The sequence below is a fragment of the Lycorma delicatula genome, chromosome 9, assembly GCF_047948215.1.
Source record: "Lycorma delicatula isolate Av1 chromosome 9, ASM4794821v1, whole genome shotgun sequence".
Taxonomy (NCBI): domain Eukaryota; kingdom Metazoa; phylum Arthropoda; class Insecta; order Hemiptera; family Fulgoridae; genus Lycorma; species Lycorma delicatula.
In genome coordinates, this window is record NC_134463.1 from 28,801,072 (window position 1) to 28,817,067 (window position 15,996).

Consider the following 15,996-nt stretch of genomic DNA (forward strand, 5'->3'; position numbering starts at 1 on the left):
TATTGGCACTGTCTGTCTGATCCATTACCCATGATAAGCTGAATTATTCAAAACGTTTCAAAATGGATTCCAAGACTGTAAACTCAAAATCACAAATATACTCAAATTTTGTGTATAATTAAACGACAGTTTTTAGATTATATAAAGGTAATGCTTTTTTTAGATTACAATATAACTGGTGATGAAACTTGGATTCATCATTTTGAGTTAGAATCCAAAAAGTATAGAATGAAAATATCTGAATTTGCCCACCAGAAAAAAAATTCAAAACCTACACATCAGCCAGTAAAGTGATGCAACAGTGTTTTGGAATTATAAAGGTCCAATTTATTTGGAAGAACAGTATACAATGAGTATTATTGTTACATGCAAGAAAATAAAGTGAAACTGCAATTATGAGGAAATGGTCCTGGTATGCTCTCAAAAGGCATAATTCTTCTGCATGATAATATCCACCCCCATATCACTCAAAATATATTCATTTAAAAGTTGGGTTAGGACTACTACCGCTTCTACTGTATAGTCCCTATCTTGAACCAACAGATTAGATTTTGTTTGGTTCTTTCAGTTTTCTGTGGCACCAAGTTTAGTAACAAGGAGCTGATTAAGAATGTGGTACAAGAATGGCTCAGACACCAAGGTGAACAATGTTTTGCTACTCGAGTAAGAAAACTTACAGAAAGATGGGACAAGTGCCTAAATGTAGCTCGGGATTATAATGTTGGTTTCATTGTCATTGAATAATTTTTGTAGTCTTTATTAGGACTTTATTAGTGAACAACCCTCACATATATATAAATAAAACATTAGTTTTAATGTTACTATTCAATATCAAAATAGTATTCCATATGTAAAATCATCTTAAGCCAACTATACGGTGCTCTTGAAACACCCTTCAATCCATCAAACTCCCAAAAATATATGCAAGTAGAAAACTAATTACTTACAACAATGTATTCATCAGTTCCAGTCGTAGCAGATCGAGCAATTTTTGTTAAACTATGAGGCCGTGCAGGTGCATTATGACGACTGCATTTCAGAGGCAATGCACCCAATGTTGCTAAATTAAGGTACAAAGATACAGTATCACTGGAAGATGGATGAAGACTTGCCAGTGCAGCTAAATATGCCTGCAAAGACAGAATAACAATTTTTTTTAACAGAATAATATTTTTTTTTAAATGTGTGTATATATATAAAATAATGGAGTAAAACTTATAATTTGCTTATTATTAGATTTGTAATATGAGTAAAATAAATTTTTATTTCATACAAGCTCATGAACTGATATAAACAGCCTTATAAAAAAAACCTGATTAAATTAATTTGTCTAATATTATTTTTATCATTTTTTTACATTCTAACTGAACTGTTATTCAGACTCACCATTTCAAGTTAGTGGACTGATAAATTCTCATAAAACCAAGGCTATGTGATGTGATGGTCTTGGGACTATTTATTCCTTATCCTGCTACTGAAAAAAGCTGAAACTGAGGTCAAGGTGCTTAATGTATTAAGTCACACCTCCCAATTTCTTATAAAACATATAATTTCTTGTATATAAGTGATCACAGCTAATGCTTTATTCAAAACATCATATTGTGTCAAGACAAAACCGTAAACAAAACATTAGCAAAAGTGAGATAAATAATACTTACCAAGGCAGAAAATTTTCGGGTCAATAAATTAAAAAAACTACATTTAATAATATTAATAATGATAAAATAAAAGAAAAGTTCCTAAAAACTGATTACAGTACTCTTTTAAATTGGAAAAGTAACACAATTCTTTATATTTATCTGAGATAGTACTTTTCTATTTTAACCTACTTGGCAGAAACAAAAATTGTACTATATTCAATTTTTAAATGTATTCCATTTTTAAAACATAAAATGTCACAAATATCAAAATTCAAATTAACAATATTTATAAACTGAAAATGTTTATCTGATAAATGTTTCTTATTGTTTAATAGAGTGCATAATAAAATAATGTAAAATAGAACAGATTTTAATTTGATGTATATTATGTGTTTACTTTCATGGCAAATATAGACAGAATAGCTAGCTATATTAAAAGGGAAAGTAAGGTGATCACATCGAAAATGGGGTCAGGTTTCCTGCAAACTTTTACAATTTAGGTTCTAACATGTTTGTCTAGACCTGTATTCTCAACCTTTTTAGCTCCACAATCCCCAAAAAGGAAAAAAATATATGATGAATATTTTGCAACCCCCTAACCCCAGCCCAATGAAACCTAGTTAAAACCTTTTAGCTGCATTGAGACGGGTATGAATATGCATTATGAAGTGTACAAACATGAGCAATTTACTGGTTCCAACTCGATTTATATGTGCTGCTTGTATTTTGGCCTGCTTGCATAATATCTGCTGTGAAACCACCATATTCGAACATGCATATGATACACGTTTGAACACTTTGTGCTCTCAGCAGTATAAAAGAGGCGTAAGGGATTGCTTTTTAGACTGCGGTCTAACGGTGTAACTGTTGTTTTTTTTTTTTTTAATTGGATTCTTATGCAAAATGGATAAATTTTTTGAAAGAACAAAGTGAGTCATACACATTTAGTGAATCAATTGGTAAAAAGACAAGATTGTACAATGTCAGTTATTCAGATTACAGTTATACCTCATTGAATCGAAAGCCATAGCGCGTTGTTAGCATTCAAGTCATCTCCGATAATAGCATGAAACTAAAAATCCGGATCATAAAAGCAAACCCTTGGAATTTTTCAAAAGAAAATTACATACTTTCAGAAATCAAGTTCCTATTTGTAAATAAAATCATATTGACAAAAGTACATTTGAAGCATCTTATCTCTGTGAACATTTCTTGGTTCTTATGTTTTGTGAAATATGAATGGAATAGGGTCAGATCAAACAAATAAAATATGTTGTTTTGCAAATCAATACCTGGTCATGCAACAGGACAATATCTTTTTGACATTTTTTTATAAAGCTACTAAAAACTATAACATAGATTAAACAAAATGTATTGCAGTATGCAGTGATGGTACAAAGGCAATAAAAGGAAAGAACAGTGGATTTTGAAAAAAATAAAATATCTAAAAAACTAAATTAAAAGATTTAGAAACTACAAGATTATAGCAAGGGCGGAATGGACACACTGCTTCCTTTACAGACATGCTCTGGCCATAAAAAAAAATACCAGAAAATTTCAAACAAATTTTTTGTAAAGCTGTAAAAATGGTTAACTTTATTAGAAGTTGACCATTACTGAATAACTATGTGATGAAATGGTGAAAAGAAAACAATCTCTTCTTTTCCATACAGAAGTCAAATGGTTATCATGGAGGAAAATGTTAACCTGGTTTTTGGAATGCAAGATGAATTAATAATGTACTTCCAGGATAAACAAATGCCATTCTAAAAGTTTTAACAGAATAATGAATATCTGTTGTTGTTGATTTACTTAGCTAATATATTTTCTCATTTAAACAACTTAAATGAGAATTTACAAAGATGTGATAAAAACATTTTATTAATGAGAGACAAGGTTCATGCTGTCATTAAGAAGCTTGATATCTGGATTATTCACCTTCAAGGCAAACATTTTGGATGAAGAAGACGCTACTATTCACCTCAGTTTGGATATCATGAAGATGTATTTGCGTGAGCTAAAAATTCAGTCGGCAGAATATTTACCAGAAGATAAAAATGCCTCTGAAACAAATGGGTACTGAATCCATTTATTAAGAACACTGTTGTAGCTGCTATGTTACTAGTTGAGAATCACAACCAGCTCATCGAAATGGCTGCCGGTAAAACATAACTACAATTCACATCTGAATATTTAGAAACATTTTGGTTTGATCGCCAAAGTGAATATGGAAATTCAGTTGCAGACGTATTGAAAATATTAATCCCTTTCACCTCTATGTCATACCTCTATGAGAACGGTTTTTCATCTATGGTTGTGCTAAAAGCTTAATACAGCTTAATACTTATCTTTTATCACTTCAAAAAAATTTACTTTCATGTGTTTCTAACATAGATCCATAAATGGAGAAACTTTTAAATGAAAAACAAATGCAACCATCTTATTAATTTATTTTCTTTAGATGTTTACTTGTAAATGTAAGTTAATAATAAATGATTTTTTTTCTCATAAAATGATTTCATTATTGTTTACGTGTAAAGCTGTAAGCTAATTTTGCCTCCCCCTTTCATATCACCATGACTCTGAGGTTGAGAAACACCGATCTAGATAAAAATCACATATATAGTTATGTAGTTGCCGTCAAGTAACAGCAAGCTTGGAATGGTGACAATTACTACCCAAACATGCATCATGTTTATCCTACTAAGAGATGACTAATCATGGTGTGCCAATGTTTCAGAGAACAGTAGTATAACAGTGACACATGGACTGATCATCCACACTCACCATTATAAGGTGGCTACTGTATATATGTATTACACTGCTTTTGGCCTTATTTCTCAGATTTTCTTCAAATTTGCTCACACATTTCTTTATGTGGGGCAATGAGCATATTTTTTTTTTCAAAATTCATTAAGAGAGTAGGGGAATATCATGAAAAACCCTATTTTAATTTTCTTCATAGAAAATTTGTTACCTACAGCGCACATAAAAACCAAAAAAAAAATTATTTTTTTTTATATCAATCCCCCACCTCTTGAAATTTAAATATTTGTTTTTTGTTCTATTTGCCTTCAATTTAAATATTTTTCAAGACATTTTTGAAAGTTTATACTTCATATATAGAGCTATCAAGAAATGTCTACAATTTTTGCCAGACCTAAAATGGAGAAAAGATTTTTTTGTTAATTTCCTTTTTCTTATTTTAGTCTTTAGGAGGTGTTAGATTTACAGAAAACTTTAAGCAACCTGGTTAAGCTTAACCTACGTCTAAATTTTTTAGAAAAAAATGTATAAAATTTACTATATCCCCCACCACTACAAAATATATATAGTTTTTTGTTGTTTTTTTTGGGGGGCTCTAACTCTTTAAATTTTTAGTAGTAGTAGCCAGGAAAGTCATGCAATACTTTGCCTGTTTTTTTCAAACTACTACTTACAAAGTTATATCAACTAACCACACGTACTTTTTCAATTAGCTGTACTATAAAAAATATTCATTATAAATTACAAGTCATATTCTTTATAGTATACATAAATGAGAAATGTGCTTAGTTAATTTTGGCTTAACCCAAATTAATTAGTCCAGCCCAACCATTAGCAAAGAAAATGCTAACTGAAAAAACAACCATGCTAAATTATTAAAACATAATAACTACAGTAATATAGTGACTTAGTGTAAAACTACTTCCTAGTAACATGAAATAAATAAATACATTACCTCCTGAGAAACACGAGGTTCAAGTTTTATTTTTAATAAATCATATTTAACTTTAACTAGATTCTTTATCTGTCCAGCAATTAAAACAGGTTTATCTTGAGGATCAGACGGAGTTATAACTCCAGAAAATTTTAACGAAACACTTGGACTACAACCATCCATTTTAAAATGTAACTGCAAATACAAAAAAAATTAACAATAAAACAAATTAACCAACTAAACATTATAATAAATCAACTTAAATAAGTTTGCTATAGTATAACACAAGAAAACCAGCAAATGAAATTTAATTTCTTAATTCATCATAGAAGATTTGGAACATGATTTTTTTATAATTCTATCAAAAATAACCCAAATCTATAAAGTAAACTGATTCAGCAATGTTAAAATATCACATAGGGAAAATAAATAAAATGAGAATAAGTAATCAGAAAAATATGAAGAAAATATTACTAAAAGGATTGACTAATAACAAAAAAAGTGCCAAACATCTAAGAACCTACTACCTAGAGGAATGACAAAAGAAACAAGCAGGAAAGAGAATAATTTGTTAAAAACTTACAAATAAAATGAAACAGACTGCAGAATATTTTATAAAATGCTATACATATCCTAGAATATTATAACAGAAATTGAAGAAAACAAATATAACAATTGTCTGAAAAATGGCACTGAAGGAAAACAAAATTAGGTGATGATAAAATAAGATATAAGGTAGTACTAATAAAGGTGAAAAATATAAAACAATATTCTATTAAGTGGTATTATTAATTAAGGGTAGAAAAGTTACGCAGATAAGGTTAGATGTTAAATGTAGTAGTTACTTAATAACAATGAAAATATAAATAAAAGTTGAACGCAGGTAGAATGTTACTTTTACATTTTATCATTACAAATAAGTGACATATAAATTACCAATGCCTAATCAAGTTTCATACACAGCTGCAAAATATGATGCTAATATATTATTACACTGATTAGAGATGATGATTTAGCATATACAACATAATTATTTTATTTAAAATTAGTGTTAGCAGAATATGTAAAATAATAAAATAAAAATGTGATATAGTCAAGTAAATGTCATAACATGTCATGTTACATACTCTAAATAGCTTTTTTATAGTCTAATATGATGTTATATACCTTTTTACATAATCTAAAAAAAAACTTAGTCAAGTCTAAAAAAAAAAACACTTCTTTAAACTGTCTACTAATCCCTGCACTGAAATAAGATCTACAAGCTAGAATCTCTCTTACAACACTGCTGCAAATTATCTTCACCACAACTTTGAAAAGACTAAGCTTACATTCACTCTTCATTCTTTACACTTTGAAGCAAGAATGTACATTATTTGTACAATCTCTAATTAAATGCATTTATTATTCTCAAACAGATGTTCCCTTATAGCTTAATATTTTTATTAAATGTTACCATAATTTTTTTATGTGGTTACCAAAAATAAAAGAGTAATCACCAATTCACTTTTTACTTCGGCAAGTCATTTAGATTTAATATATTTACAGTAAAAGTTTGTAAAAGAAACTCATAAACAGCACATTGAAAATTATATTTTAAATCTACCTTATGAGTACAAAAAAATTCAACACACAATTTATTCTGGAATACAGAATTTCAAAATATCACTATCCAGAAGAGGAAAGCTTTTTATTATACTCAATTCTTTACTTTAATCAAAAGAAAGAAAGACTACCTAAAAAAATACAAAATCTGCTATACGGCAGATTGGTAAAATAACAGAATACCAACAGTTCAACAAAAAGTCTGCTTTAACAATTTTAAATAAGACTAATAAGTAAGTGGGGATGAATAAATTTTTCTAAAATTTGACTAGTAATTTTAAATATAGATTTTACAAACTAAGGAGCTTTCTAGCAGAATGAAGTTGCTTAAGCCTTAAATATCTGCAGGAGTTTTTATAAAAAGATAACAAACTTTGTAAAGTACTGAAAAAATTGGTTTTTATTGGTTTTGGGAAAATTGAAAACAATTATTTTTCATAGAAAAACTTTAAATTATTTTCATTAAACATTTCTTCATGAAATTTCCCATTAACCAGTTTGATAAATTGGTTTTCAATTTATCAAACTGGTAAGTTTGATAAATTTATGAATACATTTATGAAGAATACATTTATTAGAATACATTTATGAATACATTCATAAATGTATTCTACTTACAAATATGAGTGTTAACTGTATTAAATAGGAACCATCAAGGAAGGATAAAATGATAACACATGCTGATAAATGGATAGTTTGTTTATAACCTCTTGTCATTTAATTAAAAAAAAATAAATGGTTACTGCATAGAAATGAATAGCAATATTTTTATACTTCAGGTTGTAAATCAATTTAGAAGAAAAGCTCATTATAACAATAAATGTTCAGTTTCAGTTAGTGAAAAAAAAACAGTCATCTGACAATCTGCCTTAATTTATTTCCCCATTTTTATAAGTGGACCAATCCAGAAGATGTTAACTGAAAGACACAAGGGCAAGTATGAGTATAAAAACATAATTTGTAAAGGTGCTTCAGTAAAGTATCAATATTAGATGTTGTATTAGGAAAACAACATACAGCATAATAATGTTTTCTCTCTACTGATAACAATTCCAGCTGCATAAATTCTTTATTCATTTTTTGATGAAACAATGCAAATTTATACTGCAATGACCAAGAATAAATTTTTTTAATATTAGTAAAACTAAGTTAAAGCTAAATAAAATTTTTATGGAATTAAGTTTTTTTTTATCTAAATTTGTTTTATTTATATGAATAGATTAAATACTTACTTATTTTGTGCATTCTATGTAGAATACCTACTTAAGAAAACTTCAGAATTTAAAAGTATTATTTGTAAGTAGGTTTTGAATCGATCATCCTGATCTATTCACATAATACATTTTAAAATAAAATTATATATAATAATTTAAAAGAACTTATCGTAGAATATGTTATAACAAGATATGATAATAATATGAGACATAGAGCAATTATAGATATGTATTATTTATAAAAAAAACCATACTCTAAAATATTTTACGAACAAATGGATTAAAAATGGAAATGACTTCCTACAGAAAGATCCTGCCTTCTCCAAAAATAATAAAATAGATCTCTGTGACTTTAATTCAACCTATCAACCAGACAACATGTGAACAGATAAAATGGCTTAAAAAAGGGCTATAGAATCTAATACGATCTTATCAATGTCAGTTCAAATCGTTTAAATTGACCTGAGTTCAATTACTATTAGTTAAAATCCAATTAAATCCAATAGTGAGCAATTAATACTAAAGAATTTTAATTGTTAATGTGTTTTCAGAATGGTTTACATTCAATTTTATTAAATGAATCGAAATTAAAAATATAAATAATTAAACAGAATAGATACTTAAATATAATGGTAAAGCACATTCATTAGTCACATGTTCAAGTAATGATGACAATGAGTAAAACATTCATTAAATTTGTTATTTATTTACACACCTGTTATTTATTTAGACACACCAATATTATATGTTAAGAGTGCATATATAACATTATCCTTACAGTTATCAGTCGTCAGTAAAATAAAATGTTTGACTTAATTTTCTACGTTTTTATTTTTACATTTTTGATACAGGCATAACTAAAAAAAATTCTATTAACTGTTTCATTGGTCAGCATGATGAAATGTGGTAATTTTTTTTACTTAACATAACGACACTTTCAAAATATATGTGTTTCTAAAAAAAAAAAGCACAAAGATCACAATTTAATATATTTGAAAGAGTATCGCTTTAGATAATTCCTAATAAGCTTAATAAACCCATGACATATAATTTAAGTCATAATTTTAAAATTTCTACGTTTTGAATAAAATAAATGATTTATAATTCATTAAAGAATAACATTTAAATGTTTATACCTGCTTACTGTAGCTTCCAAAAATTCATCATATATACAGGAAAATACAAACATAAAATAATAATTCCGTAGATATAATTATGAAAACAAAATACATGATTCTATAAGTTACAAATATTAAATTCTACCAAACCCATAAAGAAAACAATAAAATTTAAAAAATGACTGTACAGTAATTTTAATTATTTCAACTGCAAATAGCACACAGTAAACACTTTTAATACTTCAAAAACATATTTCATCATGTTTTGAAAAAAGATAGACAATAAAAATATAATTAAACACAGTAAGGAAATTAAACAACAATATGCAGAAAACTTGTAAATTAAATAAAAAATTTAATCAAATAAATTACATTCAATAAAAGAAATATGTGATACGTTTCACACAAATTTTTCAATAGATCTTTAAATAGATTATAATAGATAATTACAGCAATTTTCACTATTCATGAAAAGACAATTTATTGTCGTGACTGTTTTCATACAATCAAATATTCTACATGCTTAATGTTAACATATTGTTATTTCTCAAAGAAAAAAAAAAGCAAATTCTTTGTTAAGTTACATTTTTAACATTACAAAATAGCTAATTACAGAAACGTGTATTTGAAGGAATGTAAGCATTAGTATTTCATACTGCTAAATTGAATTTAAAATATTCTGTCAACTTTACATTGAGAATGTGATATAACAGTGTAAAGAAACTTTGCAAGGGATTAATATCAATGGAGAGAGCATGAAAATAATCAAGTTTACTGATGATATGGTCATCATGAAGAGCAATAAGAAAAACTACAAAAAGCCTTGGAAAACATGGATCCAAAGGAAGAAGTAAAACATTACAATCAGTTAAAAAGACAATCAGTTAATCAGTATACTGAGTGATTAGAAGGAGAATATTGTACACATTAAAATTAATGAAAATCAAGTAAATCAAGCTAACACATTCATCTTTTTAAGAACTACAAGTACAAGGTGTAACTATTAAATAATGATACTAATGCTATAAAATATTTTATTTTAAATTTATACATATTAAGCTATTGTCCACTTTAATACACACCCCTCCTCTATCCCTACAACTGCTCCATGTGAATTTTCCATAGTTCGAAACAGTGCTGGAAGTCTTTTTTTGTGAGCTCTTTCATGACGCGTGTCGCTTTTTCTTTCACAGCTTCAACGATCTGAAATCTTGTTCCTTTTAATGCAGATTTGACCTTGGGGAACAGATAAAAGTCACATGGTGCCACATCAGTTGAATAAGGTGGATGGTCTAACCATGGGATATTATACTTGGCTAGAAACATGTTAACAGATGATGCAGTGCAAACCAGTGCATTGTCCTGATGAAGAACCCATGACTTGTTCTACCACAATTCACGTCATTTTTTTTCTTATTTTTTCTCAGAGTTGAGTACAGACCTCAAGGTAGAAATGTTGATTAATAGTTTGACCTTCAGGAATCCAGTGAAGGTACACAATCCCAAGAATATCGAATAAAAACAATCATCATCGCTTTGAATTTTGATTTGCTCATTCAAGCTTTTTTAGCTTTCGGTGAAGTTGGGAGCCTTCCAATGCACGGACTGACGCTTAGTTTCTGGATCATAAAAACCAAGATTCATCACATGTTATCACTCTTTCCAAGAAGTTTGGGTCATTTTTAATGGCATTCAAGCACATTTTTTACATGTTAAAACTGTTATTTAAAATTTTTGTTACGCATTCTTTGTCAATTCCTACAGTTTCAGCAATCGCATGAATAGTTAACCAACGGTCAGATTGAATCAGATTACCAATTTTTTGAATATTTTTAATATGGAAGGGCAATCCGGATGAACATCATCTTCAAAGTCTTCTCAGCCATCTTGGAAACGTTTAACCCCTCAAAAACCTGCACACATGATAAACATTCATTGCCATATACTTTTTTTAATAAAAGATACATTTCAGTAGCAATTTTTCCAATTTTCATATGAAATTTCACAATTCTTTGTTCAAATACAACACTTATCATTTTTCTGGCAAAACAAAAATCAGATGTTACCCAAACAAAGGCCATGGCCAGACTAATATGTCTACAGAAACTGGAGTGGCAACAATCGAAAGAGGCTTCATGCCATACAACTGTCACTTGTACAAACTTGGCGCATGTGCAGTTCGTCTGTAGCAACATTAGTCTCATTATTTAATAGCCACACCTCATCTATCATGAGGCAAAAATCTATCAGATATTAAGTACACAACTGCCAAACAGAAGTCAACATATAGCAGCAACAAGCATGTTACAAAATTCACAAGCTATCCCATGGTCTGGTAGAAAGAGTTTCTTAGACCAGTTAATGCAAAAGAGAATATTTTATTTACTTACTATTTATTAATGTAATTCGTTTTGGTACGGTTTTCCAAATAAATCTAACTGGGACTAGAAATTTAAATAACATTCACTAATACTCTAAAACATGAAAAAGGTTTTGCTGTATAAAAAAGGTTCATATTCCAGGGAAGTCCAAAAATTTCCTGAAATTAATTTATTTTTAAAAATTGCTAACACGAAAAAATTTTAGAAATACAGCCACCAGAAGCACATTTCATCTGTTAGGAAAAAATTCAGGTTTGAATTACATCTAAAATATGTTAATTTAGTTATTATTTTAAAACAAAATACAATTAAAGTTTTACGGTTTTTAAATAATAATTATTACTTTTAATTACTTTCTACACTGGGGTACGATTTTTATTGTTTTTCATATAATGGCGCTTTAATAATTATCACCAAAATAGACTATCACCGAATTCAATTGATTTCGTGTAAATGTATATACAAAATTAAAATATTACACAAAAAAAATTTAATAAACATTATAGTGTGCAGTAATCTTTGTTATTGTATTACCAAATAATGTATTTAATGTATTTATAAAACCAAATATTCAAATACAACCTAATTTAAAAATCCAATAATGATTAGAATTATAACACACAACACATGTCAACAACATACGAGGGTTATTTTTTTTCAAGATCCGATCGGTTGCGAAATAAAAACCTGCACAAAAATCGGATGAACCTTTGCCTCTATTATGGCCTTCAATCACATCGCGTCACTTCATTTAGTTCTGAACACGCAGCTAGCACAAAAACATGTCTACAACAAAAGCATCTCCCGCCAAGTGTGAAGTGCATGCTGTAATTCGATTTCTTCAAGCTGAGGGGTGTAATGCAGCTGAAATTCATCGACGAATAAGTAATGTGTACGGTGAAACTTCAATGAGTGACATCAAAGTGCGACAATGGTACAGGAACTTTAAAGCAGGACGTGCAGATGTTCATGACGCAGGCGGTCAGGGAAGTTAGCGAGTGTCAACCGATGATCTCGTTGAGCAAGTGGATGAGGCAATTCGAGAAAATCGTCGGTTCACAATTTCTGTATCGAGTGATTCGTTTCCTGAAATTTAAAGGTCAGCTCTCTACACAATTGTGAGTGAGAGACTTCAGTACCGCAAACTGTGTGCGAGATGGGTTCCCAAGATGCTGTCCGACCATCACAAAACAATGAGCATGGACACCTCCTTAACGTTTCTCCAGTGCTACCATAATGAAGAAGATTTTTTAAATAAAATTGTCACAGAAGACGAGACATAGGTCCATTTCGAAACTGAAGAAACAAAAGAACAATCCAAACAGTGGATGCATTCTCATTCTCTCAGTAAACCAAAGATGTTCAAGCAAACCTTATCCAAGAGAAAGTGTGTATGGCTACTGTGTTCTGGGACTGTAATGGAGTTTAATTGGTGGAATTCATGAAACATGGCACGACCATCACTGCAGCCTCATACTGCGTGACTCTTCAATGTCTACAAAGGGCAATTCAGAATAAGCAGAGAGGAATGTTGTCATCAGGAAAAAAGATAACAGATAATAAAGGTAAAGATAACAAATAATAAGGGCAGATAATAATTATGTTATAAAACATTCAAGTCATCCAAGTAAAATCACAAATATTAGTCAGATAAAAGCATTACGGTTTCTAAAAGTTTAAACTATACTGCATAATATACAATATACAAGGAACATTCATGTTAATCCGTGACTTTTGTTAGACTAGAGTAAATGGAGATTCTTGCACACTCTGTGGTTGTACACATGAAGTACAAAGGTCAGCTATTACTGCATGGCATGCTGGTGTAAAGCAACGTTAAACAACAACAGTCACTCATAAAGAACATGGCGTCCAATGTAGGAAATGGGTATGTAGAACAGCGCGTTATAATGAAATTTCTCGTCAATGAAGGTGTAAAACCTGGTGAATTTATTCAAGACTCCTAGCACAATATGGTGATGAGACTTAATCGCAGTAAAACATTTGAGAGATGCAAATTTTTAAAGAAGGCCATATATCAGTGGGTGATGATCCCGGTGGAGGTGGTTCGGAGACTACTGTAGTCATTCCCATGAATATTCAACAAGTGGAAGAATTGATCCTTGATAATCAATGGATAACTTGTCAGTAAATTGCAAAAGCAATAAATGTGTCCATGGGAACTGTAAAAAAAATCATTCATGACCATCCGAAGTTTAGTAAAGTTGGTGCATGTTGGGTACAAAGAAAGCTTTCTGCTTTCAACTGGCAAAAGATGGCCTGCAGAGTTAAAACAACATTTTGACAAAGAAGCTTTTTCTCGATCAAACTGTTACTGCGATGAAATGTGCATTCATCATTTCAACCTGGAAGCATTCAGACTCATCTCCCAAAAAATTTTGAACAAATGCTTCTGCAGGCAAAGTTACGGCCTCAATTTTTTGGAATAAAAAATGACATCATTCACGTCGATTTTCTACCCATGGAGTCAATATTAATGGTGAGTACTACTGTAAAGTTCTTCAATATATGCACAATGCTCTCAAGAAAAATCAGCCTGGTAAGATCACTTAAGGCATTCTGTTTACTATCATAAGTGAGTTCTACATTTATTAAAATATAAAGAATTTAAAGTCCTAAATTGGCCTTAATGCCCCTCATATGATAACTATAGTGTAATCACAGGTCACGGCCTCCATTGATCATCCATGACTTCAAAGACTAGCGAGGTCCAGTGTATGTCCTCAACTGTCTTACTTCCTTACAATTGTCAAGTAAATTCAATATCAGACAATTCACATGCTTATCCAGTTCCCCATTGTCAAGTAAATTCAGTGCCAGACAATTCACATGCTTGTTCATGCATGTGCTTGCTCAAGCTGGATATGCCAGCTTTGATGTTTAATCCCTATTGGTTCTCTCTATTACCTCATAAACACATGGCACCCCAAGATATCCATACACCCCATCGTTTCTAATGAACCATGGAGTCCCTGATACCATCCAGAGAACCTTGTTTTAGAACAGTTAGATGATTTCAACATTACTATTACAAGTAGTCCCCCGTATTTATGCATCATATCTCTGACTGGTTTCAAGAAAACCTGCTATGGCAACAATTTATTCATCAAGGACAAATAGAGTTCTAACAAGGAGCCTGTACATTCATCTAAGTTTAGCATTCAGTTGTCTCCTCCTCTCTGATATGATCCTTCCAAGTCTATTGATGATCTAGATATGACCCTAGGTACCATAGTGTATCCGCATCAGGGATGAGAGTATTGAACAGTTGAATTAGAGGACAATTATTCCTCCTCATGGTACATGATACATGACTCGAATTGGTAGGATTGACTTTCACCCCCCATCTATGCAGCCATTCAATGATAAAGTCTAGTGCAGCTTGTTGTAATTTGCCGAGGCAAAGTTGGGCCACCATCTATCTACTGCTACAATTACTGTGTCATCTGCAAAGGACACAACTATGACGTCTTCTGTGCTGGGAAGGTCTGCAGTGTATATCAAATATAGAATTGGACCTAAAGGAGAACCTTAGACAGACATAGAATGTCTCTGCAGGCAAGCAATTCCTGGCTGTACATGACTTGAGAAAACCACCCATCTGGTAACTACATACACAAGATAGACCAGTTCAGGTAGGCTTGACTACAGTTTGGAAAAATCAATTAATAATCAATAAAAAATCATTGTTTTATTGACATATATATATATATATATATATATATATATATATATATATATATATAATTTTTTATTGAATATATTAATTGAATTTTATAAGAAAATTATATTGTCACTAGGAATCAATTAAGCGTGCTATATTGGGATTAATGGCCCAAGATTGAAAAAAAATCAGCTACCTTTTTTTTTTTTTGTCTTCAGTCATTTGACTGGTTTGATGCAGCTCTCCAAGATTCCCTATCTAGTGCTAGTCGTTTCATTTCAGTATACCTTCTACATCCTACATCCCTAAAAATTTGTTTTACATATTCCAAACGTGGCCTGCCTACACAAATTTTCCCTTCTACCTGTCCCTCCAATATTAAAGCTACTATTCCAGGATGCCTTAGTATGTGGCCTATAAGTCTGTCTCTTCTTTTAACTTTATTTTTCCAAATGCTTCTTTCTTCATCTATTTGCCGCAATACCTCTTCATTTGTCATTTTATCCACCCATCTGATTTTTAATATTCTCCTATAGCACCACATTTCAAAAGCTTCTAATCTTTTCTTCTCAGATACTCCGATCGTCCAAGTTTCACTTCCATATAAAGCGACACTCCAAACATACACTTTCAAAAATCTTTTCCTGACATTT

The 15,996-nt window shown here is 30.3% G+C and overlaps 1 protein-coding gene across 4 annotated transcripts in view; it reads right to left on the reverse strand.

The window, feature by feature from the left end:
• grsm (probable aminopeptidase NPEPL1 granny smith protein) overlaps positions 1 to 15,996 on the reverse strand; it is a 63,486-nt gene that overhangs the window by 34,920 nt on the left and 12,570 nt on the right. For all 4 annotated transcript variants that reach the window (XM_075375762.1, XM_075375765.1, XM_075375763.1 and 1 more), the window contains 2 exons: positions 5,362 to 5,535; positions 948 to 1,130 (listed from right to left, as the gene is read on the reverse strand). In XM_075375762.1, coding sequence (XP_075231877.1) covers positions 948 to 1,130; positions 5,362 to 5,535 — 357 coding nt within the window. The remainder of the gene's footprint in view (positions 1 to 947; positions 1,131 to 5,361; positions 5,536 to 15,996) is intronic.